Raw genomic sequence first — 24,526 nt, 5'->3', positions numbered from 1 at the left:
ACGGATGTTCGAGGCCCGTGCAGATAAGGCTGTTACCGGGCCTGGGTCCGAGGTCCCTCGTTCAGAGGCTAAAGCTACCAACAGTTCTGAGAGGTCGGACAAAGCCTTGTCGGTGAAAGCGGTTTCTCACCGTTCCTGCTCTTGTGATGACACCAGATCTGTTGAGGGGGCAAAGAAGCAAAGTTCTTCTTTTTACCGGCAGTGCCGAGGTCCTTCCTTCGAAGGCTCAGTTGGCGGTTGGTATGTCTCAAAAACATTCCAGGCCTCATAGTACCGGCTCAGCCGAGGTTCCTTATGTTAAGGCTAAGATTAAGACCCCTGATCCATCGACGGGGACCCCTGGCTCACTTCCTCACGTGCCGCAGTTCCCCTCAGATGAGGACAAAATGGCGCCCGTTCCCGTCACGACCACGGCAGCCATTTTAGGTGCTACCCCTACAACTTGGGTGAACCTAAGGTCCCTTGTGCACATCCTTACCGGCCGGTTTATGATTGGAATGCCGGATGCCTCTTCCGCACAATGTTTCATTGCCCGCGGGGGCGGCACCTTTGATTTATGTGGATACTTCAGTGGAGGGGCCGGTGTGGCACCCTTCCCCGTTACGTCCCTGGATTTGTCCACCTCATGAGAGGCCTCCTCAGGTTACGAAACTATCTCCTGAGGACGCCTTTTTCGGTAAATTTCAAGCGCTTATGCGCACCGACCCCATGAGGGAATATTTCAAAGGGCTTTTCCAGGAGATATGTCCACCTGCGCCTCCGGCTCCACCCCTTCCTCCGGTGGTTCCGCCGGTGCCTCCCTTGCCCGTGGTGCCTCCCCTGGCTCTTCTGCCTGTGCCTCCATTGTCCCCAGTGGACAAGGCAGTGCCTGACACGGCTCAGCGGGATCCTGACCTGTCAGATGACCCTCAAGGCGATCAGGACAACGAGGACCTTCCCCGCTCTATCAGAGCCTTTCCTGACCGGGCACTGGACATGATGAGTTTCTTAGATGTTCCGGTGCCCGAGGCACCCACTCCGCAGGAGGGCGTGCTTTCTGGGGCGTTCACCCTGTCTCCCTTGGAGCGTACCGTCCTGTTCCTGAAGAAGGACGTTCTGACCGAGGTCCGAAGAGTATGGGAAAAGCCACACTCAGGACTTTTTGTAAATAAAAAGATTGATGCGAGGTACAGGCTACATTCCCCGGAAGAGGTGGCGCTATCGTCTTGTCCGCCTCCCCCCTCCACAGTGGTTGCTGCGGCCACGTTGCAATCCAGACCTACAGCATCCTCTTCCACGACGGCTACTCGGGTCTTGGGAAAGGAGGTCAAGCTCCTTGACTCCCTAGGGAGAACATTTTTTGCCAACTCGGCCTTGCAACTCAGGCAGGCCAACGCTGAGTTGATATTAGCGGGAGCTAACATGCGGATGTGGAAAGGTCTGTCGGAGTTTGAGGAGCACATCCCGGTCGAGAAGCTGGAGGACTTCAAAGGAGGCCTTTCCGATGCCAGGGTCTTGGCCCAGGATCTCCTGGAGGCTGCGGCTCATCACGTAGACACCTCGGCTCGGGGCCTTATGCTGGGGGTTGATACCTCACGGCAGGCGTGGCTGCATGCCACTAAATTTTCTAAGGAAGTGCAAGACAAGGTGTTGGATCTTCAATTTGATGGAAAGGAGCTTTTTCATTCTTCTACTGATGTAGAGCTCAACAAGACCAAGGATAGCACTCAGACGGCTAAATCATTGTCTGTTCTGGTAAAAGCTCCTTTCAAATCCTAGAGACCGTTGTCACAAAGTCGACCCTCCTCTGGTTTTAGGTGCTTCTTCGACCGAAAATCTCAAAGAGTTGATACTCCAGCGGGGAATAACTGCCGCAGACAACCGTGCATGCGGTTTTTCTCTAGCTCCTCAGCCTCCTCATCAGGTTCAGGTGGCACTGCCACCGATAAGCCTACCAAATGAGGGTTTTCCGCGCTCGCACGAGACCCCGGTGGGAGGACGCATTGCGTCTCATTGGGAGGCGTGGCAGACCATCACAGAAGACAGATGGGTCTTGTGAGTCGCTCGAGCGGGCTTCTGCTTACCTTTACCCCCTACCCCACCCCTCAACCCTCCTTTTCAGCTGTCGGGCTCACCCTCCCTCAAGGCCGAAGTTCAGAAACTTCTGGACCTCAGAGCGGTGGAACCCGTTCCCTTTTGGGAGCGAGGGGAGGGCTTCTACTGCCGACTGTTCCAGTTTCGGGTGCTTCCTTTTGGCCTCAGCTCGGCGCTGCGTGTCTTCACGAAGATGATGGCGGTGATTGCGCCAATCTTCGTCTAGAGGGTATCCATGTGTATCCTTATTTGGACGACTGGCTCTTACGCAGCCCTTGTCCGCTGGCAGCAGCGGGCAACCTCCAGTCTCTCCTTCAGCTCCTGTTCCATCTTGGGCTGTCGGTGAACTGGTGGAAATCTTCTATGACGGTCTCACAGGACCTGATTTTCCTGGGTTTTCGTTAGAACACGATCGACTGCAGAGTGCATCTGACCAAGGACAGAATGGCGGATCTGTTAGCCACGTGTCAGATGTTTGTGCAGTCGTAGAGCATGTCGGCCTGGTGATTCCAGAGGCTTCTGGGCCTCATGGCCTCATGTGTGCTGGCTCTTCCTCTTCTCAAGATGAGACGGACCCAGATGGCTCTTTGGAGTTCCTGGTGTCAGGCTGTGGACCCGGATTCCAGGCTGATAATGATTCCGGATTCCATGAGAGTGGACCTGGATTGGTGGTCATCTCTCAGCAACCTGTCGGTGGGTGCAGGGTTTCAGGACCCAGCTCCCACGGTGACAATCACAACAGACTCCTCCCTTCTGGGGTGGGGTGTGACGTTAGATCTGCTTCAGGTCTCGGACTTCTGGTCGCCTCAGGACAAGCTCCTGCACATAAATCATTTGGAGCTCCTGGCGATCTTCCTAGCGCTCAGGGCGTTCAGACCGCTCATTGTCGTCAAGGTGGTCCGCATACGCACGGACAACGTGGTGTCAATGTATTACATCAACAAGCAAAGGGGAACAAAGTCTCCCCCCCCTCGTGGATCTATCCATCCAGATATGGGAGTGGGCCATGCTTCATGGTGTCTGGCTGCTTGCAGTGCACATCCCTGGCCAGCTGAATGTCACAGCGGATGCCCTCAGCCGGCGGACGGTGGTCAGCTACGAGTGGGAATTGAAGGCAGAGGTCCTCTCATGGATTTTCTCGCGTTGGGGCACACCGGAGGTGGACCTCTTCACTACGGCGGTGAACAAGAAGCTTCCTCGGTATGCCTCCAGAGGGGGGCTTGAAGCCTCCTCTCTGGGGGATGCTCTCGAGATTCCAAGACACAACATGAGAGCTTATGCCTTCCCGCCTCTGCCTCTAGTTCACCGCGTGATCTCGAAGTTGAAGAACTCGGTGAACTGTTCCCTTCTACTTGTAGCCCCGTGATGGCCGGCCAGGTTTTGGTTCTCAGAACTTCAACACCTGTCCGTGTATCCGCCGATCAGGTTACCAGTAACTCCCGATCTTCTTCACCAGGGGGAACAACAGATGTAGCACCCCTCCCCACAATCGCTCAGCTTGGCGGCATGGTGCCGAAATTCAAGTCCTTAGAGCATCTGAATTTGTCTACGGATAACATGCACATTATCCAGGCAGCCAGAAAACCATCGACCAGATCTCAGTACAAGAGTAAATGGCACAGGTTCTGTCATTGGTGTTTGGAGAAGAAGTTGGATCCAAGGGTGGCCACGATTGAGACAGTGCTGTCCTTCATGTCCTTCCTAGCAGAGTCAGGGGTTCATGTTCTGTCATGTAGGACTTACCTTTCAGTGTTTTCCGCTTATCTTTCTACAGACCAGTGCTCGTACTCTCTGAGTAACCCAGTGATTAAGAGGCATTTTGCAGGTTTGACACGCCTCTACCCTCCGGTTCGTAATCCGCACTGGCCGTGGGATCTAAATGTTGTCCCGACGGCGCTGTGCCATAAACCTTTGAACCAATGGCTATGGTGGACCGCAAGTACTTGTCTTGGGAGGTGTCCTTTTTGGTTTCTGTTACGTCGGCAAGGAGAGTGAGTGAGCTCCTGGCATTGTCGGTGGACCATCCTTTCCTGGTCTTTCACAAGGACAAGGTAGTCCTTCGGACAAACCCAGCCTTTCTACCGAAGGTGGGGACCAAATTCCATTTGAATCAATCGATCTCCCTACCGGTCTTTTTTCAAAACCCTGCCTCTGAAGCTGAGAGGGTTCTACACTGTCTTGATGTCCGAAGAGCTCTTAAGTTCTACCTGGATAGGACTTCTGAGCTTAGGAGTTCTTCTCAACTTTTTGTGACCTTCGGCAACCCCCAGGGCAGGCATGCGTCTAAGGCAACTATTTCTAGGTGGATCGCCGCCTGCATCACGGAGTCCTTCACCGTCCAAGGGCTTAAACCTCCTAAGGGTATTCATGCACACCTGGTGTGGGGTAAGGCAGCTGCGGTTGCTTTTCATAAATATGTCCCCTGGGAGTCCATTGCTAGGGCAGCTACTTGGGCCTCCCCATGTGCTTTCTGTAAGCATTATTGTCTCGACATGAGCTCAAGAGCTGACGCTCAGTTTGGTCAGGCTGTACTTAAAAACCTGTTTCAGTAAGGGGTATTTCCATCCACCCATAGTTCCTGTAAGGAGTGCTTGGGAATCTCCCATAAGTATGGAGGAAAGGGGACGGGATGTAGGTGTATTACCAGGTTACTCACCATAGTGACCACCTTACTCCTAGTCCATAATCCCCTTTCCTCCATATGCCCGCCCGCCGTCCCCTCTAATAAGGTTCCTCTGTTATTGCTGATCGGTCTTTGACCTGGCGATAGAAAAGGACTGATGGGTAATGCGCGGGGCGGAGCCAAGGTGGACAGGGTTATGGCCGCGTGCCGGGCCCCGCGCAAGAAAGAGAGGAAGGACACATTTTTGGAAAATGTTGATGCTTTTTACAAAGTGCTCCGGTCCCGTCCCACAGGACAGAGAGATGTCCCATAAGTATGGAGGAAAGGGGACTATGGACTAGGAGTAAGGTGGTCGCTACGGTGAGTAACCTGGTAATTCTCATATGTAAACTGTTCTACATGCTAATTTTCTGGTTTGATTCATGTTTACCGTTATAGCTTCTACTGTTCCATGTTTAATGCATATTTTGTTGTTCATTGTAAAGCGCCTTGGATTAAGGCGCTATATAAAACAATAAATACAAATGTATTTCGTGGAAGACTGCTTTCTTGGCGGTCATCACCTCAGCAAGGCGGGTCGGGGAGATTCAGGCCCTGCATGTAGCTGTACTTGACATTCCACACTAGGAAGGTGATGCTGCGGATCCATCCCACCTTTATGCCGAAGGTTCCTTCAGAATCCCATCTCAACAAGCCTTTGGTCCTGCCAGTTTTCTTTCCGAACCCTTTTACGCCTGAAAAAAGGGCATTGCATTCGCTTGACGTTGCACATGCCTTGAAGTTTTTTGTGGCGCACACAAATGATTTTTGGAAGACATCTCAAACTGTTGTCAATTTTGGACCTGTGGGACACGGGAAGGCCCTCTCTAAGGCATCCATACTCAGGTGGCTCTCCGACTGTGTCATGCACTGTCATCGGCTGGCCAACATCCCTCTTCCAGGCCGACCGAGAGCCCACTCCACCAGAGCCATCCCTGCAGCGATAGCGTTTCTCTCTGGTGTTCCCCTGTTCGACATCTGCAGGACTGCTATGTGGAGGTCCACCCACACCATTACGAGATTCTACTGTGTCAAGGAACACGTTTCTTACCTGTAACTCCTGTTCTCCAGCATGGGTCTTGCATGGATTCACTTGCGACCCCTTCCTGCCATCCCTCTGTGGTTCTTCTTGGTTCATACTGCCACTTTACGTGCTCTACAAAATCTGACGATGGCCAGTGGGGGTGGAGCTTAGGAGAACGAGTGTCATTGGCTGAGGGCAGTATGACCCAAAGGACAATGATTGGTTACAGAGGGGACAAGCAGTTTTCAGTCTAAAGCAAAGCTGCTTTCTTTTTTACTACGGATTCCCAGCCTGATAACAGGGAATATTTATGAGCATGTAAATCCATGCAAGACCCATGCTGGAGAATAGGAGTTGCAGGTAAGTAACTTGTTCCTTCTATATTTACTAATTGAAAGTGACCAGCACCAAATATCTTATGTACTGTGACTGCTTATGTGTTGGTCCCATATTTCCCAAGAGCTGCAGTTCGGTTCCGAGAACTATTTGCTGCCACTGAATCTGCTATCCTGTTAATCTTTTATTGACATGTTTGAATTTTTCAATTTGTAATGATGAAAAGTGCAAAGATAATTTATGTGAAATGTGTTTTCTGATCTAGTGTACCATTTTGTTTTCAGGTCTGTGGAAGCCCTGATATCCCACTTCATCTTCTGAAATCTGTAGCCACATACAAAGGCATAGAGCCTACTGCCTTTCTGATTCAGTGGTTTTGGGAGGTAATGGAATCCTTCTCAAACACTGAGCGCTCTTTGTTCTTGCGGTTTGTGTGGGGCAGGACAAGACTTCCCAGGACAATTGCTGACTTCAGAGGCCGTGACTTTGTTGTTCAGGTAATTTATTCATTTGCATATGTGCATTAAAATGTTACTTCTAAATCCTGAAATGTGGTCATTGTAGGCAGAATCCAGTGCAGTTCCCTTAGGGAGCACTAACCAAGATTAAGGCTACAGGTGAGAGCAACAAATCCCCTTTGGTATCAGTTCTTTACCACAAAGATTTAGTTGGTAGCTATGGCTGAGCAGTCAGACTTATCTCAAGAGGGAGATGAGCAGTGTTCAGGGTTTACACAATAGGTATCACAGTACTATGGAACAAGGAAACACTGACCAAAGCTTTGTTTCAAAAAGAGAATATATTTATTCTATACACATCTAGTTCAACACATAAATCACAGTTGATAAAGTAAATTAAGTTCAGTCAAGGAAAAGTATATACAACTCCCTATTCAATTGTAGACAAGTTTGCGGTAGAGTGAAAACTGAGCAAAACGGCACATTGAAAACCAACTACAAATGGCACTCTATCAATTTAACGAAAGGTAGGGAAAGCACATGTTAAACCGAAATATCTTCAGACACCCCCTAGCAACACTTCCCTGAGGTTTTGTGAACAAGTAATGCACAGTGACACTTTAGCAGAAAGATAAGTGAATGAACACTGAGCAAAATGGCACTCCACAAGTTAAAACAGTAGGAAGGAAGAGGGGTTTAGAAGATTCAGGTGCATCAACACATTTCTTATTGAAAATCAATCTAGTGAGAGCAGATCTAACAAATCAGCCAGAGTCAATAGGCCTGAGCCAGAGTCAGTGGTACAGGACCAAGAGCTTAGGAGCAAAAATGTTCTTGTAGCTGCAGTCAAGTCTTTGGTAAACGAATATTGAAAAGGTAGATGCAAGGTGAAAGACCATGTTGAGAGAGAGGTCGGCCAACCCAACAATTAGATAAAGGATTTAAAACACCTTTAGGGCTACCACGGGGAAAGGGAGGCCTGGCGGAACAATGTACCTTAAACGTGAAGAAGTGGCTCCTGCGGTGGTGGTTGTTCCTGGTAGTTCCTGCAGTTCGAGGGGTCTAGCAGAGGAAGAGAGGCTCTCGTCGTGGAGGAAGGTTCGAGTCACTGAACTACCCAGGGATGAAACCAGCCGCGGTGCTGCCAAACGAAGTTTAAAAGGTACGCTCCTTTTAATCGCGGTCCTTTTTCGATAGCTGCCTAGCCATCTAGTCTCCAAGTGCTGGGCACTGTCGATTCAACCAAGGCAGGTCCAGAGGAGCGATGGGTGAATTGGTTGTTCCCACCAGCTCAAGGGACGAAGGCTCTTTCGGATGAAGACCTTCTCTTGTCGTGTGGAGAAAAGTGGTGAGACGCTGCAGCAGGGTTTCACCGGTGGTTCAGTCGTTGCAGGGGTCTTTGGCTTCTCTCCTCTTCGGCTTCTTAGTTCCAGTGGCAACGTCTTGCTCCTCCAGTCCTCAGGACCCTGCTTTTATGCAAAAAGATCCCCATTCATCCATCCTAGCTGTCACTCACACAGTGGAGTGGTCATCTTGGCGGGAGACCCTCCAGCCTATCAGGATAGAGTGCGACATGGGTTGCGGAGGCAACCCTGTCCAGTGCTCCTACTCCCCCTCCCACACAACGGACCTACCCCAGGCTCAGTGGCGCCGAAAGGAGGGCTTCTTGGCAGAAGCCCGCCAAAAGGACGAACAAAGGATCCCGACCTGGGTTAGGAGTTTGGAGAAAGACGAGAGAAAGAAGTTATATTAAAGTTCTGGCAAATAAAATCTACCGGAGTAAAGTTAATAATAAAATAAACCGGCGGTATGTTAGAGGCTGTCAGTAAAAGTGTTGCCTCGAACAATGGGAAAATCCCACAGGAAAATATTTGCGGTTGAATATTTTTGGTAGTAACCACTGCCACCAGCCAGAACCTTTAGAGAGCGGGACTTTAAGGTACTCCCTCGAAAATGAACCCAAGGGAAAAACTATTAACCCTTTCCAGTACCTCCATAGTAAGATGGGTTGGACTGGTTAAGTTCGTAAGATTTTACTGGTAAAGTCAATGGGTATGTAACATGCCCAGGGAGACAGTAGTCAGTCCCAGGGTATGGAGTCTAGCTTTGGGGGTCTCTACGACACCTCTGTGTCACTGCACTGAGGGTGCTGTGTAACACGTGCAAATAAAGATGGTTCCTATGGGTGAGAGAAAATCCCATGGGCATTAAACACAAAAATAGCCTACAACACACATAGCAAAAAATGCCTAAGAGTGGGAAAAAGAGTCTCACTCTTAGCAGGTAAAAAGAAACAAACCCTTCAAATCCAGCAAAGCTGCTGGAGGACTCTATAGGTAAGGTAAATTAGCCATAGAATGAGAATTCTCCCCAACAGTCATGATCCACAGAGGTATGTCATGAAATGAAGACTTCATTTAGTTTATAAATCTAATACTGCCATAGCTATTATTAAGGTCATGGGAACATAGTTTTTGAGATGGCAGAGTTTGCTGCAATTTTTGAGTTGTGGAGTAAGTGTTGCAGCAATGGAGCTAGATTCTGTCCAATACCAGAACATTTGGCACAAAGTTTGAACTTTTGTGTACTTGTAAAAAGATTTCTGAGGCTTGTGGATCTGCTTAGAATCGCATGTTGTGCATAGGCCAACATCTGGTGGTAGGTGTGGAGTATTGCATTATGTTTTCGAACTTCAAAAAGGGCATGTTGGTAATACAATCCCTGTGTGACGTGTGCACACGCTGAGTTCTCGGATAGTTTTTTTACCCCCACAGTAGTAAGTCGCTTCATGCTGAGTTCATAGCATTGCTACTAGATATATATATTGCTGTTAAATTGATAAGTATTAGATATATAGTTATCATCGGGACAGCCATTTTGACGAGCGGTCCGTCAATTACTTGACGACGACCGTCTGAAGCCTTCGGTGGGCTTTGTCTTCACGATGGCTGTCTGCAGCCTTCACCAGGCTTTGGCCTTTGCAATAGTGAGAGCTGGGGGTTTTTAACATTTATACCCTTTCTTATAGAATGCCTTTTTCCGCTTCACTTCCTACGATTTGTTGTCTAGCTGCCGTTACATTTAGACATAATAAAGGAAAGGATGGCCTTTAAGTTCTGTCCTTCCTGTAATAAAATATTTCCTTGGAAAGACGCACACAGTGTGTGTATAATTGCCTTCCACTTGATCACTTGGAACAGCGGTGCAAGTCCTGCAATCGCTTTAAACCCAAAACACTTAAAGAAAGGCGCACTAAACTGTGGGTGGTCTACGCCATGCAGGCCGAATCCCATTCTCCTACCGGCACTGTTGCCTCGGACGAGCTCGGCAGATACGGTTCCATTTCGGCTGCCGAAGACATACAATAGATGTCTTTAGACTCCTGCGTGTCCGTCCCCAGCCCCACCAGGCAACCTGCAAGCTCTGCTACAGGGAAGCCCTCTGGCAACAAAGACACGTGCATTCACATAAGCACACAACCCCAAGCCAACCTTCAACGGTATCGTCAAAAGGGGCTTCAATGGTAACTACAATTTTGTCTAAAGTTGTCAAACCTGCGCTTTCAAAGCTCTCTGCGCTTTAGTACTCTCGTCAGCGCATGACACTAAAATGAAGTTAAAACATGGAGCAAATATAAAAAACACACACGAACACGCATACGCACGCAGAGGCCATTGTGTTTCCCTTCCCGAGACCCCAAGAGTAGGCACATGGACTAAAGACCGACTAACAATGGACAAGGGGGTCTGAGTTTGTCTCCTTTATGGAAAAATACCCAGTTAAACAAAAGACAATTTTCTGGTCGAGCCACTTCCCAAATCTCCCAGGCTTCACCAATCTCCTTTATATTCGTACTGCAGATACTTCCAATGTATTTCAGGACGATTTATATTAGCACCAAGGTGATAAAGGTCAAGGTACATGGCAAAAGGACTTGATTAAGATGCTTAGCCGGCTAACTCCACTCGCAATACTTTAGATGAGCCAGACATTATATTTGGGAACAGTGATCCTGTAGATCAGCACTCACCTTCCATAGAGGATCAGCTTCTCTGTTAATAGTCTGCTTAAAAAAGCAGCGGCACACTTCCAAAATCCACTCAGGAAACGGTTTCCGATGCTGAATTTGTGGAAGACATTTTAAAAGAAAGGAAAGCTGCTAGCCAGTCTATCCCCGTATTAAATTCATTTAAAAAGAGAATTGCACCTTCCCTAGTCACACAATCCGTCACACGGGTGGTTAACCCAAGGGTAGAGAACATTTTTAAACTGGCACCAAGTGACCCTCTGTATATTCGAGGGCATGTGTTAGGCAAGATTGTATGCAGAGACTGCACCACCCTTGTCCTCTTGGCAATAGTTAACCCAACCTTTGGTATAAGCATGTACTACACAAGTTGGTAGAGTGACTAAGCAGCCAGCCATATCTCAAAGAGGGGTCAATGTAATCTGTAAGGTTATCACACAGAGATTCACAGTGACCAGAATCCAAATAAACACTCTCAAGGTTTCTTGATTAAACAATTATTTATTCATTTAACAGTCATTTGAATGAGCCTTCATTAGAAGGGAGCAAATATATGTAACATAATAATCGACTTCAACAATACAGACACTCTGTTTCAATACATCAGTAGATGCCCATTTGGGATGGCACACAGACACTTCCTGGCTTAAATAACTAGGACACTGTGGACATTGATATATTACTGGTACATTTAGAGCAATACTGAGTTTAGTGTCAAAAGGAAAAGAAGGGGAAAGAAAACAATGGTTAACAATTATTCTTTAGCAGGTAAGTACTTTTTGAACCCTCCAATGCAAAGTAAATTAACTATTTCCTGGGGAATAGTTAAAGCAGAAAGTCAGAGGTAAGAAGATTCTTTCAGATAGCCAAGACAGCCAGTGTTAGTTGAGCAAAAGTCTAGGAGAGCTGAAGCACTTCTTGCAGGTAGGTAAAACAAGTATTGCACAATGTTTTAGAAGTCTTTGCAGAAAATGAAATCACTTTAGGGCCACACGCTGGGAGGCTTGTGCGGGTCAAAGCGGCAAGCCACTCTGCAAGGGCAACCAAGACAAGTCTCAACTGAGAGCTAGCAAGGCTACACAACAATTGGTAAATCCCCTTAGTTTTACAGTACCTTTGGTTTGAAGAAAACTAGTTCCAGCTGGCTGCTGTTCCTGTGTAGGTCTGCAGATCCTGTTCCTGGACCTCAGTCGTGGGGACAAGAGGGAGGACATCTGTGAATTGCTGCACTATGAATGGAAGGTTGGTGGCAGCAATGGACAGCAGCACTTCTCGGTTTCAGCTCCTTGCGGCTCTCGCAAACAGCACTACCGCGGTTCTCGGATACCTTTAGGGACTTTACTCGCATTTAGGGTCCAGCACTCTGTTAAGGTGGCTCAGGCTTGGTCTGTCCTGCTTCATGGGAGTCTGGAGGATCTTCCTGGAGCTTGGGTCTGACTTAAAAGCGATGCACTCGATCTGGTGTTCCTCTCCCTGGCAGTCGGTTCCTTCAGCAGCAATGGAAGTACAGCCAGCTCGCTCTGAGAAGATGTCCAAAAGAGTTCGCTTTGGGGTTGATTGGTCCCACCAACCCAAGGGGAGCAGTCGTCTGTTGCAGGGCTTCTCTAGTCGAGGCGAATTTGGAGCTTCAGCAATGCAGCAAGGCCTCACCGGGCAAACCAACGGTCCAGGTGTTGCAGCAAGCGTCTCTTCCAAGTTCTTCTTCGGATTCCTTCGTCCAGTGGTCGACTCTGCCTTCCAAGCAAAAAGCCCCGCCTTTTATGCATGTTTCTCCCATTCATTTGCAGCATAGCTGTCACTCACACTGCAGGTATCCGGTCATTGCGTCGACAACCAAAGCATCGACAGCCATACCATCTAAAAAAGAAAAAGCATCTAATGCATTTTTTTTAGATGGTAAAGGGTTTAGTTTAATAAAAATGGGTTTTAGAGGTTAAAAGGTTTTTTTTAGATGCTTATTTTTAGATGGTATGGCATTAGATGCTTTGGTTGTCAAGGGAATGACTATAACCACACAGCAGGGTGGCGGCCTTCCAAGAACAGCCAGCCGGACAATCACCTTTTGGGTGCAGTCCTGTAACCAAGGGGATTAAGCACAGGGAGTTTCGGGCAACTCCCTCACTTCCTGCTCTGCCAGACATGCTGAAGACAGTGGCGGGCTTCACCAGTGAATCCTGCCAAAGACAAAATGAACAAAGGGCCAAACCTGGTTTGGCGCGCAGAGTAAATCTCAAGAATGACCTTTCCAACAAGAAATGGCGAAAAAAGACAACCAGGGCCATTTTAACAAATGGGCTCCATGGGTGTCTTACTGCAGCTGCAATTGCAGCCAGAGGTAGAAACACACACTGGTAGGAAAAATGAAAACCACTGCCACCAGCCATTAATTGTAGAAAGGGTATCATAAAAATGTTACATGAGAAACTAGACAAAGGGGATACTAAGTAACCCTTCCAGCGCCCTATTGTAAGTTAGCGTGTGCTGGGTCTAGAAAGTTACAAAATGTAAGTAAACTCAATTTCATGTCGGTCGTTGTCCTTTCATTCCACGAGAGGAAAATCCGGCAGGTCCTCCAAGCGGTAGAACACCTCCCATCGACAACCTTCCCGCTCCATGACGCAAGAGGCGTACAGTGGTCACTCACAGGTATATGATAGCGGAGGACAGTGTCTGTGCCATCCGCAGGGCAGGGCCCCGACACCGGAACAGGCCTGAGCTGGCCATGGACTCGGGCCGCCACTTATGCATCCCAGTGGGAGGCCAGCTGGCGAGGTTTGTCAAGACCATCACCACCAACAGATGGGTGCTGGACGCTCTCGGACAGGGGCACACCTTGGAGTTCCAACGCAGGTGTTCTCATATTCTCCCAGTGGCTCGACAAGAACAACACGTGTTGGAGCTTCTGCAGGAGGTCCACACCATGTTAAAAAAGGGGGCGATATAGCCCGCACCCCAGAGTGTACTCCAGATACTTTCTGGTCCAAAAAGAAGACCGGAAGGGTGGAGGCCGATCCTGGACTTTAGACGCCTCAACAAGTTCTTGAAGTCCCAGAAGATCAGGATGGTTATTTTGCAACACATGCTTGGCCAACTGGAGCAGGGCGACTTCTTGGTGTCGCTGAATTTGGGGGATGCCTACTTCCACATCCCCATCCACTGGAAACACTGCAAGTTCCTGCGGTTCGTGGTACAGGGACGACACTAGTTCAGGGCTCTCCCCTTTGGCCAAAAGTCGGCCCCAAGGGTCTGTACAAAGCGCTCGGCTCCGGTGGTGGCACGCCTTCATCTCAAGGCCAACCACATCTACCCTTATCTTGACGATTGGCTAATCCGATCCTGCTCCCAGGCGTTGGCGAGCTAACACATGTCGAGGACTGTCCGTCTGATGATGAATCTTGGATTTTCCATAAATTATCAGATGTCCTGCTTGGAGCCATCGCCGAACACTCTGTTTCTGGGTGCCCGACTCAACACAGTAACGTGTCTGGCATCTCCCTCGGAAGAGAGGGTGGTACCCATCCTGGGGAAGGTGCAGCGCCTGTCGGCAGCGCGGTCAGCTACAGTGCGAGCCGTCAAGTCGCTGCTGGGCATGTCGTCCTCCTGCATCAACCTCATCCGCCTTTGCAGACTACAGATGAGACCTCTCCAGGCGTTTCTGGATGCGAGGTGGCTGCAGGTCCGAGGATCCTGGACAGACAAGATCACCCTCAATGAGGAGTTCTGTCAGGCGATACAGTGGTGGAGCGTGCGCCCTCAGAAGGGGCTCCATTCCAGTCCTGCGGGACCCCGAGACGGAAACAATGGATTCTTCCTTGGAAGGTTGGGAAGCCCACACCGGAAAGTTGCATGCCAGAGACCTCTGGATGTCAGAAGAAAAGGCTCTTTGCATCAATGTCCTGGAGCTTCCGGCCGTCCACTGGGTCCTCAAGTCCTTCCTGCCATCGCTGAAGGGCAGGGTGGTGAGGATCTTCACGGACAACACCACTACCATGTTCTACATCCGGAAACAAGGCTGGACGCCCTCAAAGAAGGCCCAGGAGCTGTGCAGCTGTCTCAAAGAAGGCCCAGGAGCTGTGGAGCTGGTCCCTTCGTCAGGACATGTTTCTCGTTCCTTTCCACCTGACGGGTACCAAGAACACAATTGCAGACTCACTCAGTAGGGAACAACAATCTTGCCACAAGTGGGAGCTTCACCAGAATCAAGTGGAACTTCTATTCCACGAATAGCGTCCACCCCAGATCGACATCTTTGCGACGGCAACAAACTCCAAGTGTCCGAGGTTCGTTAGCCGGTTCCTCCAGCCGAAAAGCATGGGGGATGCTTTCTTATTCCCATGGGAAGGTCTCCTTTACGCCTTTCTTCGGTTCCCACTCCTGCTACGAGTGATCAACATACTACGACAGTGTCACTGCAGGATACTTGTCGCCCCAGCATGGCCGCGGCAGATATGGTACCCGGACCTGCTACGTCTGTCGACGGCACCATCCATCAGGCTGCTGCTACTTCCCGATCTTCTCGCTACAGAAGAAGGAGCAATTCTACACCACGACCCATCGTTGCTGAACCTCAGTGTCTGGCTACTGCAGCCTTACAATTTGGAAATTATTCTTTGCCAACGGAATGTAAGGACATCCTGGCCAAAGACAGAGCCTCTTGCACGTTAAAGTGCTACAACTATAAATGGAAGTGATTCTCCGTATGGTGCCGTGCACAGAGGCTCAAACACTGGCTTGTGGCACAGCCCTGCAGCTCCTGCCATACCTGCTTTCCTTGGCCAAGGCTGGACTGGCTCACGCCTCTATGAAGGTGCACTTCGTCGCCATATTCCGTTACACCAGGCACTGTGTAGGCCTTCCCTGCGGTCTCACAGACTTGTAAAAGAGTTCATCAGGGGCCGCTTCTGGACTTCTTCACCGGTGAAGGTTCCGGCTCTAGCTTGGGAGCTCAATGTGGTATTGACTAAACACATGGGGGCACCCTTTGAACAAACGCATCAGGTTCCCCTGAAGTTCCTCTTGTGGAAGACTGCTTTTCTCGTGGCGATCACCTGAGCCAGGTGGGTTGGGGAGATCCAGGCCCTGTCCTGCAAACAGCTGTACTTATCCTTCCACGCTACAAGGGTGGTACTGCGTACACTCCCCACCTTTATGCCGAAAGTGCTATTGGAGTGCCACCTCAACGAGCCTTTGGTGTTGCCTGTATTCTTCCCAAATCCGTAGTCGCCAGCGGAGAGGGGGTTGCATACACTGGACGTTGCTTGTGCCTTGAAGTTTTACATGGCACGCGCGAAAGGTTTTGAAGGACTGCTCAGTTCTTTTTCAGTTTTGGACCTGTGAATCACAGAAAGGCCTTGTCGAAGGCTCCAGGTGGCTCTCCGGCTGCATCATGCACTGTTATTGGCTGCCTAACAGGCTTCTTCCGGGCCGGCTGAGAGCCCACTCCACCAGAGCCATCACACCAACAACTGTTCTCTCTGGTGTGCCTGTGCTTGACATCTGCAGGGCTGTTACGTGGAGGTCCGTGCACACCTTCATGAGCATGTGAATCCATGCCAGACCCCATGCTGGAGAAGGTTTAAGTTACTTACCTGTAACTCTTTTTCTCCAGCACTGGTCTGGCATGGATTCACACGCGAACCTTCCCTCCTTACCCTCTCTGGCTCTTCTTGGTTCATACTGCCACTTTACGTGCTTACCAAATCTGAAGATGGTCACCAGGGGTGGAGCTTAGGGACAGGACCGTCATTGGATAGGGACAGTATGACCCAGAGCACAGTGATTGGTTTAGAAGAGAAATACAGTTGTAAAGCTAAAGTAAAACTTTTTTTTCTTTTACCGAGGATTCCCAGCCTGACGATGGGGAATATTCATAAGCATATGAATCCATGCCAGACCCATGCTGGAGAACAAGAGTTACAGGTTAGTGACCTAAACCTTGTGGCACATCAACCTATTGGATCTGCGAGGGGACGAATGTCTTGATCCTTACGGGCAATACAGTTGTCATCTCTTACTCAACAAGAGTGGGGCGAGAGGAGAACAATAATTGCCCCTGTGCACGGAAGCCATGTGGATCTAGTTTTGCGTTCTGGAAAACTGCATTTTGGTTGTAATGGAGAATGGGATGGCAGTCACGGCTCACTTTCCCATATCTCTTACAGCCATGAGGTGGGGTCACACGCTTCTGCGCCTATCCTATTAAAGCAGTTTGCCCTGGAACTGCTACCCTTGGGGAGGAGTGTGTGCTTTCTGATCTCCGTTCCCTTTCCCCACATAAGCAGTATGATACTCTCATCACGTCTCCCCACAAGGGAGCCCTTTCTGATGAGGCTAGGGAGGTGCAGCCGCTACCCAATATTTTTTGTGGTGTGGTTTAATGTGGGAGGACCTCATGGGGTGGGACTCCCCCCCCCCCCCCCCCCTCTGGGGATCAGGACGATCCCCCTAGGGTACAGCCCATTTGCCAACGTCACACCCCAACCTTCCCTACCCCCACCTCCATTTCAAACCACTTCCTTGAGAGTAGACCCATGTAATTCTGTAGTGTAGGAGAAACAGCCAAAACAAAAAGTACCAGGATGAGGAAGAACACAGAAGAAATTAACAGTACTAACTGTGCTAGTACTGGCAGGAGGTGGCCCAAGGATGCATGAAGATCAACCTATCAAGGACAATGAAGGACTTTTGCAATCCAAAAGGGCGGGGACTGGCAAACAATGTATAAGAAGAGAAGGCTTCATAGGCTCAATGTGATTCGAGCCCTGTTTCTCTCTAGACTTGACTACTGTAACAGCCTCCTCCTGAACCTTCTCTCTTCAACTCTGCGACCCCTCCAGCTTGTCCAGAATAGGGCAGCAGACTTCTCCTTGGCCCTAAGCACAGGGACCGCATATCTCCTGCACTTAAAAGTCTTCACTGGCTCCTGGTTGCTGCACAGATTAAATTCAAATCCATCCACAAGGCTGTCTGGGCCCAAGGACCACACTATCTTCAACTTTATCTCACTGAATACTCTCCCTCTAGACCACATCATTCCTCTGGCACCAACTCTGTGTGTAAAACGTTTTGCTAAACAGAGGGCAGGGGGTCGCTCATTTTCCTCTAAGGACTCCCTCCTCTGCTATAGCCTCCTCCTCCCCCTTGAGCGGGATGTTCTCAAATTCCAGAATCTCCTTAAGACCTTCCTCGTTTCCTCCTCTTTCCATCCTTCTCTCCTCTGCTAATCCCACAGTTGCTGAATCGGTGTACTTGGCCCTTATGCATCCTCTGGGCCTTGACCTGCCACACCAATTCTTCCCAGCTATTGTCTATCCACAGCGCTTAGCATCTGCACACCCTCTGCACTGGAGGCTTGCACTTACACCTCCTGCTGCCCAGGCAGTGTAGCACTCAACATTCCTAGCACTTCGTCTATGGCTCTCCCTCAGGCTCGGACCCCCCAGCACTTACCACCAATTCCTATCTGCACTTGCATGTTCTGAATACTGACAAGGCATAGGAGGTTCGTCCCTCACCCCTCTGCTAAATATTGTGTTGTAATGTATTCCCCTCCCCTGCTCCCTCCCTCCCTGCCTTGTAGGTGCTTTAAAACAGTATTTTCTTGTTTTATAAGCACCTAAAAAGCAAACAATAAATGAATAAATAAATAAGAGGGCCTGAGGATTTGGTCAAGCCCAGCCGAGAGAGACAGCAGGTGTGGAAACCATCCAGAGCGGGAGTTTCAAATCCTGTCGACCGACCGGGGATGCCGAAGAGAGGAGGACATTGCTGAATCGCTGGACTTCTCCGTGGGTCCAGCTGGAGCGGACCCAAACACGAGGCACAAAGAGAGAGAGAAGCTGTTCAGTAGAGCGCAGAGTCGCTGCGGTACTGCGGACGCAGAGGAGAGAAGTTCGGAGAGACTTACCCCAGTCCCAGGAAGCCCAGTGGCATACTGATGTCCCAAAGAAGGTAACGGGAGGCACAAGAGAACCGGAGGGGACACAGGGATGGAAATGGAAGAGGCTTGAATGGCTTTCTGTCTGCCCAGCAGTAACAATCAAATTATAAGAAAGGGTGGACCGAGCATCCAAGGAGAACTTCCTCATCACAGTGGTGAAACCAAGCCTACTGAACACCAGAGAATGGTCTAGGACCCTAACGCAAGAGAATCGAGCATCCGAGGATAACTTCCTCATTTCAGAAACGGCAACAGTGAATCAAGCATCTGAGGAGAACGTCCTTGTCACAGTGGCGGCAACAATCCTACTGACCACCAAAGAAAGGTCTGGGACCTCCACACAAGTGAACTAGGCATCTGAGTAGAACCTCCTCCTTGCAGTGGCGGCCATAAGCCCACTGACCATAAGAGAAGAGTCTGCAACCCCAACATAAGTGTACTAAGCATCCAACGAAAGCATCCACTTTGCAGTGGCAGGGAAAAGTCCACTAAGGCCCCAAGGAGGAGTTGGGACTTCGCTAATTCCACAAGAATGGGGCTAAAGACATATCAATTTGAGAGATATGGAAAAGAACTCTAAAACACCAGGAGAAGGGAGTCATTCTCCTGTTGAGGAGACTGAAAGACCTTTTAATGCGCCCAAGAGGCACCAGGGGAAGGGAGCAGTGATCGAAGTGGGAGGAGCGGTGCACCTCTACTTTTTTAAATTACATTTTACTGTTCCTATACTTTTTTATTTTAAAAAGAAACAGTTTCGAAATGGTTTAGTTTTAAAATAAGTGTAGGAAGAAGTTGAAACTTGCACTTTCAGTGCACTGAACGTTCCCTTAAACAGCAGGTGCATTTGTTTGGGTGGTTTGTATTATGCGTGGGAGGGGCGTGGCGATGGGGTTTTATGGGGAGCAGGGGCAGGCCAGTAGGGAACATAATTCCACTACTTCTTTTTGTGTACTTCGACCACTGGAAGGGAGTCGTTCCCTCTGGCTTTGTTATGATATGTTGGAGCGTGCAGACCAATGCCAGGAGAAGGGAGTCACTCTCCTGGTCCTGAAAATGGAAGAAACTAAAATCCCATTGATAAAGCGACGACCGAGGAAAGGGAGTCATTTCCCCTGGCTTCGGTGTGAACGATACTGGAGTGTGTGATCCAATACCAGAAGAAGGGAATCATTCCTTAGTGTGTGATGATACTCGGTGGTGAAACAGGCAAAGGCAGAAAGCAAGGTGTCTGGGGTGCTGATAGCAATTAGATCTGTGTCATATCAAGGTGCTACGTACTAAGATCCACAAAGAGGGACGGTATGTATTTATGGTATTGGCTATAGGTCCTAGGAAGATAACTGTGGCCTCAATGCATGCTCCTAATACGGGTCAGGAAGGGTTTTTGATATAAACTATCACTTCACTAGAGGCCTTTGGGCAAGGGGAAATAATCTTCATGGGTGATCTAAATTTGGCATGGAATCTGTCCTGAGATTGCAGCGCATCCACCTACTCTATGCAATTGAGGCCATCAAAGTCCTTAAAACTAAATTTTGCAAGCTTAACTTTGGTAGATGTATGGCCAGCTTTGAATAGGCAGGGTAGTGGATACACGTTTTATTCACATGTCCACCGGACCTTTTCTCGAATAGATTATATCTGGATTTGAAAGCCACTTTTGGGATGGGTATCACAAATCTCTTGCCTTCCGATCTCTCTCTCGGATCATGCACCCCTTAGCATAGATTTACATGTGTCTGGGGTAATTCAGAGGGTATGGGCCTGGCACTTCCCAGTAGTACTCTTGGGAGACGCGGTAGTTGAAAATAAAATAGAGGGCAAGAAAACTGAGTTCTTTGAGATTAACTTGCTACAAGATACCTCAGCAAATGTATTGTGGGATGCATTTAAAGCAACACTTCGCTGTCTGCTTATAGCTGAAATGGCATACAGACGCAAACAATTAATGCCCTTAGAGATAGAATTGGAGGAGGAGCTGAAGCAAATAATGAGGAAAATGGAACAAATGCCGGTCTCTCAATTCAAAAAATGTATCGTATGGTGGCTGCTAAATTAAACTTACTCTGAGAAAAGAAAAGCGGAAAAATCTTTATTATACCTCAGACAAAAGTACTATGTGAAAACAAACAAGGTGGACCATCTGCTAGCTAGACAACTGCGTCAGAGGATTGCCTCTCAAACTATTAAATCCATTAAAACCCTGTCAGGTGAATCAGTTACTGAAACATCACAAATAATTTCGCAATTTCATTCATTTTACTCCAATTTGTATTGGTCAGATTGTCCAGATCAAGAAAAACAGGGGGTGTATTTACAAGCAATTCATCTTCCTGTATAACATCTGGTAAAGGACCCTGATGTGGATCCTATCGTCCAATAGACCATATTAACATTGACGCAAAAATCTATTCAAAATTATTGGCTAATAGGCTTGAGAGCTTACTTCCAGTAATCATACACCCAGTTCAATCCGGTTTCCTTAAACATAGGCAGGCCCACGATAACATCAGAAGAAAATGTCATATTTTGGAAAAAGTAGGGTAAACGGGCACACCTGCAGTTTTACTCTCTCTCGATGCCGAAAAGGCATTTTATCGGGTGGAGTGGGGTTTTCTTTTCTTAACTCTAGCAAAGATGGGTTTTGGCCTGAAATGTATAGAGAAAATAAAAGTAAATTATAAATCACCAATAGTCCATCTTTCGATAAATGGCCAATTCTTCCACCCCCTCGCTCCCCCCTGGATAAATCTTCAAAGAGGGACCAAGCAAGGATGCCCCATGTCACCATTACCTTATGCCATTTGTCTTGAGCCATTTTTAGCGAAAGGAGTCTGCATAAAATTAGGGCTTATGCAGACGATATGTTGATGTGTATAACGGATTTGGGAAAAACTCTGAAATCAATTTAAAGTGAATTGAAGGATTATGGTGCAGTGGCGGGTTTAAAAATCAACCATTCTAAATCTGAAATTTGTAATGTCTCCCTTTCAAAGGCGGAAGCGCAAGTACACCGTACGCAAACACACTTTGGCTGAGCACAAGCTAGCATAAAACATTTAGGTGGGCTAACTCCAGGGATGTATGAAGTCAACTACCCACCAATGCTGAAAGAAATAGCAGGTCAATTGAGTAAATGGGGCCCATTGACAATCTCTTGGTTAGGTCGTATCAACACTATAAAAATGGTGATCCTTCCTAAAATGCTCTAGAAAATTTCAAGCACTTTCAATTCGCCTTCCAGGCCCTTTTTGAAAAAAAAGTTACAGAGAATATCTACATTTATCTGGAAAAATACAACTCTGCAGTTAGCCAATGAGGTTTTAACTATACCTACGAACAAGAGAGGATTAGGTCTCCTGCATGTGCACAAATTATTTCAAGCTACACAACTTCGAATAATAAAGGATTGGTGGGTAAAGGAGTCGGAGAAAAGGTGGCTGCAAATGGACCGGGCGATCGGTGGTCCACAACTATGAGACAATCTTTGGCTCCCCAAAAGGGGTAGCCCCATTAATATCCATAAGAGTATAATCACAAGCTTGGTTGAAGTGGTATGGAATACCGCTGCCAAAAATTATCAATTCACAACATTTTCCTCACCTTTACACCGTTATTTTGTAACCCTCAATTCAATCCGGGTCAAGATCCTCCGGCTTTTAGTAGAGTGAGGCAGGCTGTTTGAAATTGCGAGACATGTTTCATGGCAATGACCCTAAGCCCTTTAATCAATGCAAAATAGAATTTGGATTAAACGAACTTGCCCGCTTCCAGTATTTCCAGGTCTATTACTGGATTTTGACCCCTGCCCCCCACGAATAAACAGGCGGTGACTAAAGAGCTCAACATCTTTGAAAAATGTGCTAGTTCTAAGCCTGGGAATAGAGCTCTAATCTCAAATATATATAAATTAATGGCAGCTGTCACTCCCGATTCCTCGCCATGCTACATCACTCATTGGCAACGGACTCTAAGAGAACATATAGCGAAAGCAGAATGGGAGGGGCTTTGGTCAGATATTCTCAAACTCACCCGTTCATTACAATTAAGGGAATTTTGGTATAAGTTGTTGGTTCAATGGCACTATACGCCAGGCTATTTGCTCAATATGAGATCATCCATCCCAGCGCTACGCTGGAGGCAATGTGGGTTAATATAGGACTGGGGGCATATCTGGTGGACCTGTCCAAAACTGAGGGGATATTGGGCAGAGATTGATGACAGGTTGGCTCACATTTTTGGTTGTTTGAAGCCAAACTCTCTTAAATCTGTTCTTCTATTGATGCTTGAATCAAAAATAAGAAAAAGTTCAACAAAAAGGTAATACTGCTACTGGCTGCTTTATTAGGAAACGCTCAGAAAGGGAAATCTAATGAATCTCCACAAGTTGCCGAATGGATCTCCAAAGTTTGGAATTTCGTCGCCCTCGAATAGATCACATACAGTATCCAAGTAGACCAGTCTAAATTCTCATATGAAGTCTAAATTCTCATCTGGATGGGCGAAAGTACTCAAATTCTTGCAAAGTGACTGTAACATTCAGGACTAACCTCAACATCTCTGAATCCTGGGTTTTCACTGACTTTCAGTTTGTGCTGATTATTATTACCTTGTGTTGTACCATGGTGACACAATGTAGGGTGGGGGCATTAGGGAAGATTTGGCAGGGAGGGAAGGATTAAATTACTGTTTGTAATATAAGAAATGCTAATAAAATATGAATAAATATAACAAGAAATGACATCCATCCCCCTCTCACCCTACCCATAGGGGTTTCTCCACAATGGACCAATGTTTTATATTAAATACATTGGTGGAGAAATATTTTGCTGGAAGGATGGGTCGTCTTTCTTGAACTCACAAAGGCTTTTGATTAGGTAGCCCAAAATCATTTCTGGGCAAAGCTTAGAGGGATCGGTTCCCGCTAAGGCTTCTCCAGTTAATTATGTTGCTATATGGAAATTGTGAGGGGTCAGCAATACGAGGCAGACAACTGTTTGATGATTGTTCAAAACATGCCATTTTTATTATAGAACAAATAAAGTAAAATGCTGCACTATCCCTACTCTGCTGAGGATTTTCCTGCCTAATCAAATACAAGGAGAAACACTCTAACACAGGATGTCTGTCCCTCACACTAAACAACACATACACAAATAATATATGGCAATTCAAATAACCTAAACAACACTCACAGCTTCTTGATAATGTTTTTGTAACCTGGAAGGATTCCCTGCCCCAGGATTTAAAGTGTATTCTGCTTCAATGTTCAATCAAAAAGAGAAATAAAGAAATCCTTGTCATAAGGCAGTCTCAAAATAGTTCTTTATGTTTCAATGTCTAAGTAAAGTTTTGTTAACCAAAGTTCCAACAATAGCAAATCTTCTCTCCTTGGTAAAAGATGGACTTTCCACTTCCTCAGGACCAGGGCTGGACTGGCCTATTGGGAACTCTGGAGATTTACTGGTAGGCCTCGGCACTCTGGGCATCTTTTGTGTTGCATTTCTAAATTTTCCCATAGGAAAAGGCTGGGCTTGGTAAAAATGTGTAATATGGGGCCACTTTGAACAGCACCAACAGTAATCCCAGCCCCAATGCTTTGTTACCGCTTCCAGCAATCCAAGAAGACTTGCCACAGTTCACAAGAAATGTTACTTCTATCAGTCAGTGAAACACAGTTCTTGGGTAACAGTTGGTCAGGATGATTTCACAGTGCTGCTACTTCCACAACTTCACTTCTACTCAAGTGTACCATAAGGACAGTCTCCTTTGTCTCATAGTACTCCACTTTGTTTAGGCTACTGCAATGTTCCATCTACTGACAACCAGATATACCTCCACAGCTTCAGTACTTTGGACTACTACTGTACATTTGGACTTTAAGACAGTTCTGACAAGATTTACTTTCAAGTACTTCAACACCTTCAAGTAGGCAAGGTACTCTTCCTCTAAATATCTCTTCAAAAGGGGCAGCCTCTTTGCCTTTCTTGTTTGCCTGCCACAATAA

General features: G+C 47.7%; 1 protein-coding gene across 4 annotated transcripts in view; it reads left to right on the top strand.

Moving 5' to 3' along the window:
* The window catches only part of HERC2 (HECT and RLD domain containing E3 ubiquitin protein ligase 2), a 2,956,340-nt gene that overhangs the window by 2,926,133 nt on the left and 5,681 nt on the right, over positions 1–24,526 (top strand). For all 4 annotated transcript variants that reach the window (XM_069636605.1, XM_069636607.1, XM_069636603.1 and 1 more), the window contains one exon: positions 6,380–6,592. In XM_069636605.1, the coding sequence (XP_069492706.1) occupies positions 6,380–6,592 (213 nt within the window). The remainder of the gene's footprint in view (positions 1–6,379; positions 6,593–24,526) is intronic.

Source organism: Ambystoma mexicanum, chromosome 7p (assembly GCF_040938575.1).
Source record: "Ambystoma mexicanum isolate Mex_15411 chromosome 7p, UKY_AmexF1_1, whole genome shotgun sequence".
Taxonomy (NCBI): domain Eukaryota; kingdom Metazoa; phylum Chordata; class Amphibia; order Caudata; family Ambystomatidae; genus Ambystoma; species Ambystoma mexicanum.
Note: the sequence above shows the minus strand (reverse complement) of the source record. Positions and strands in the feature narration are given on the sequence as shown.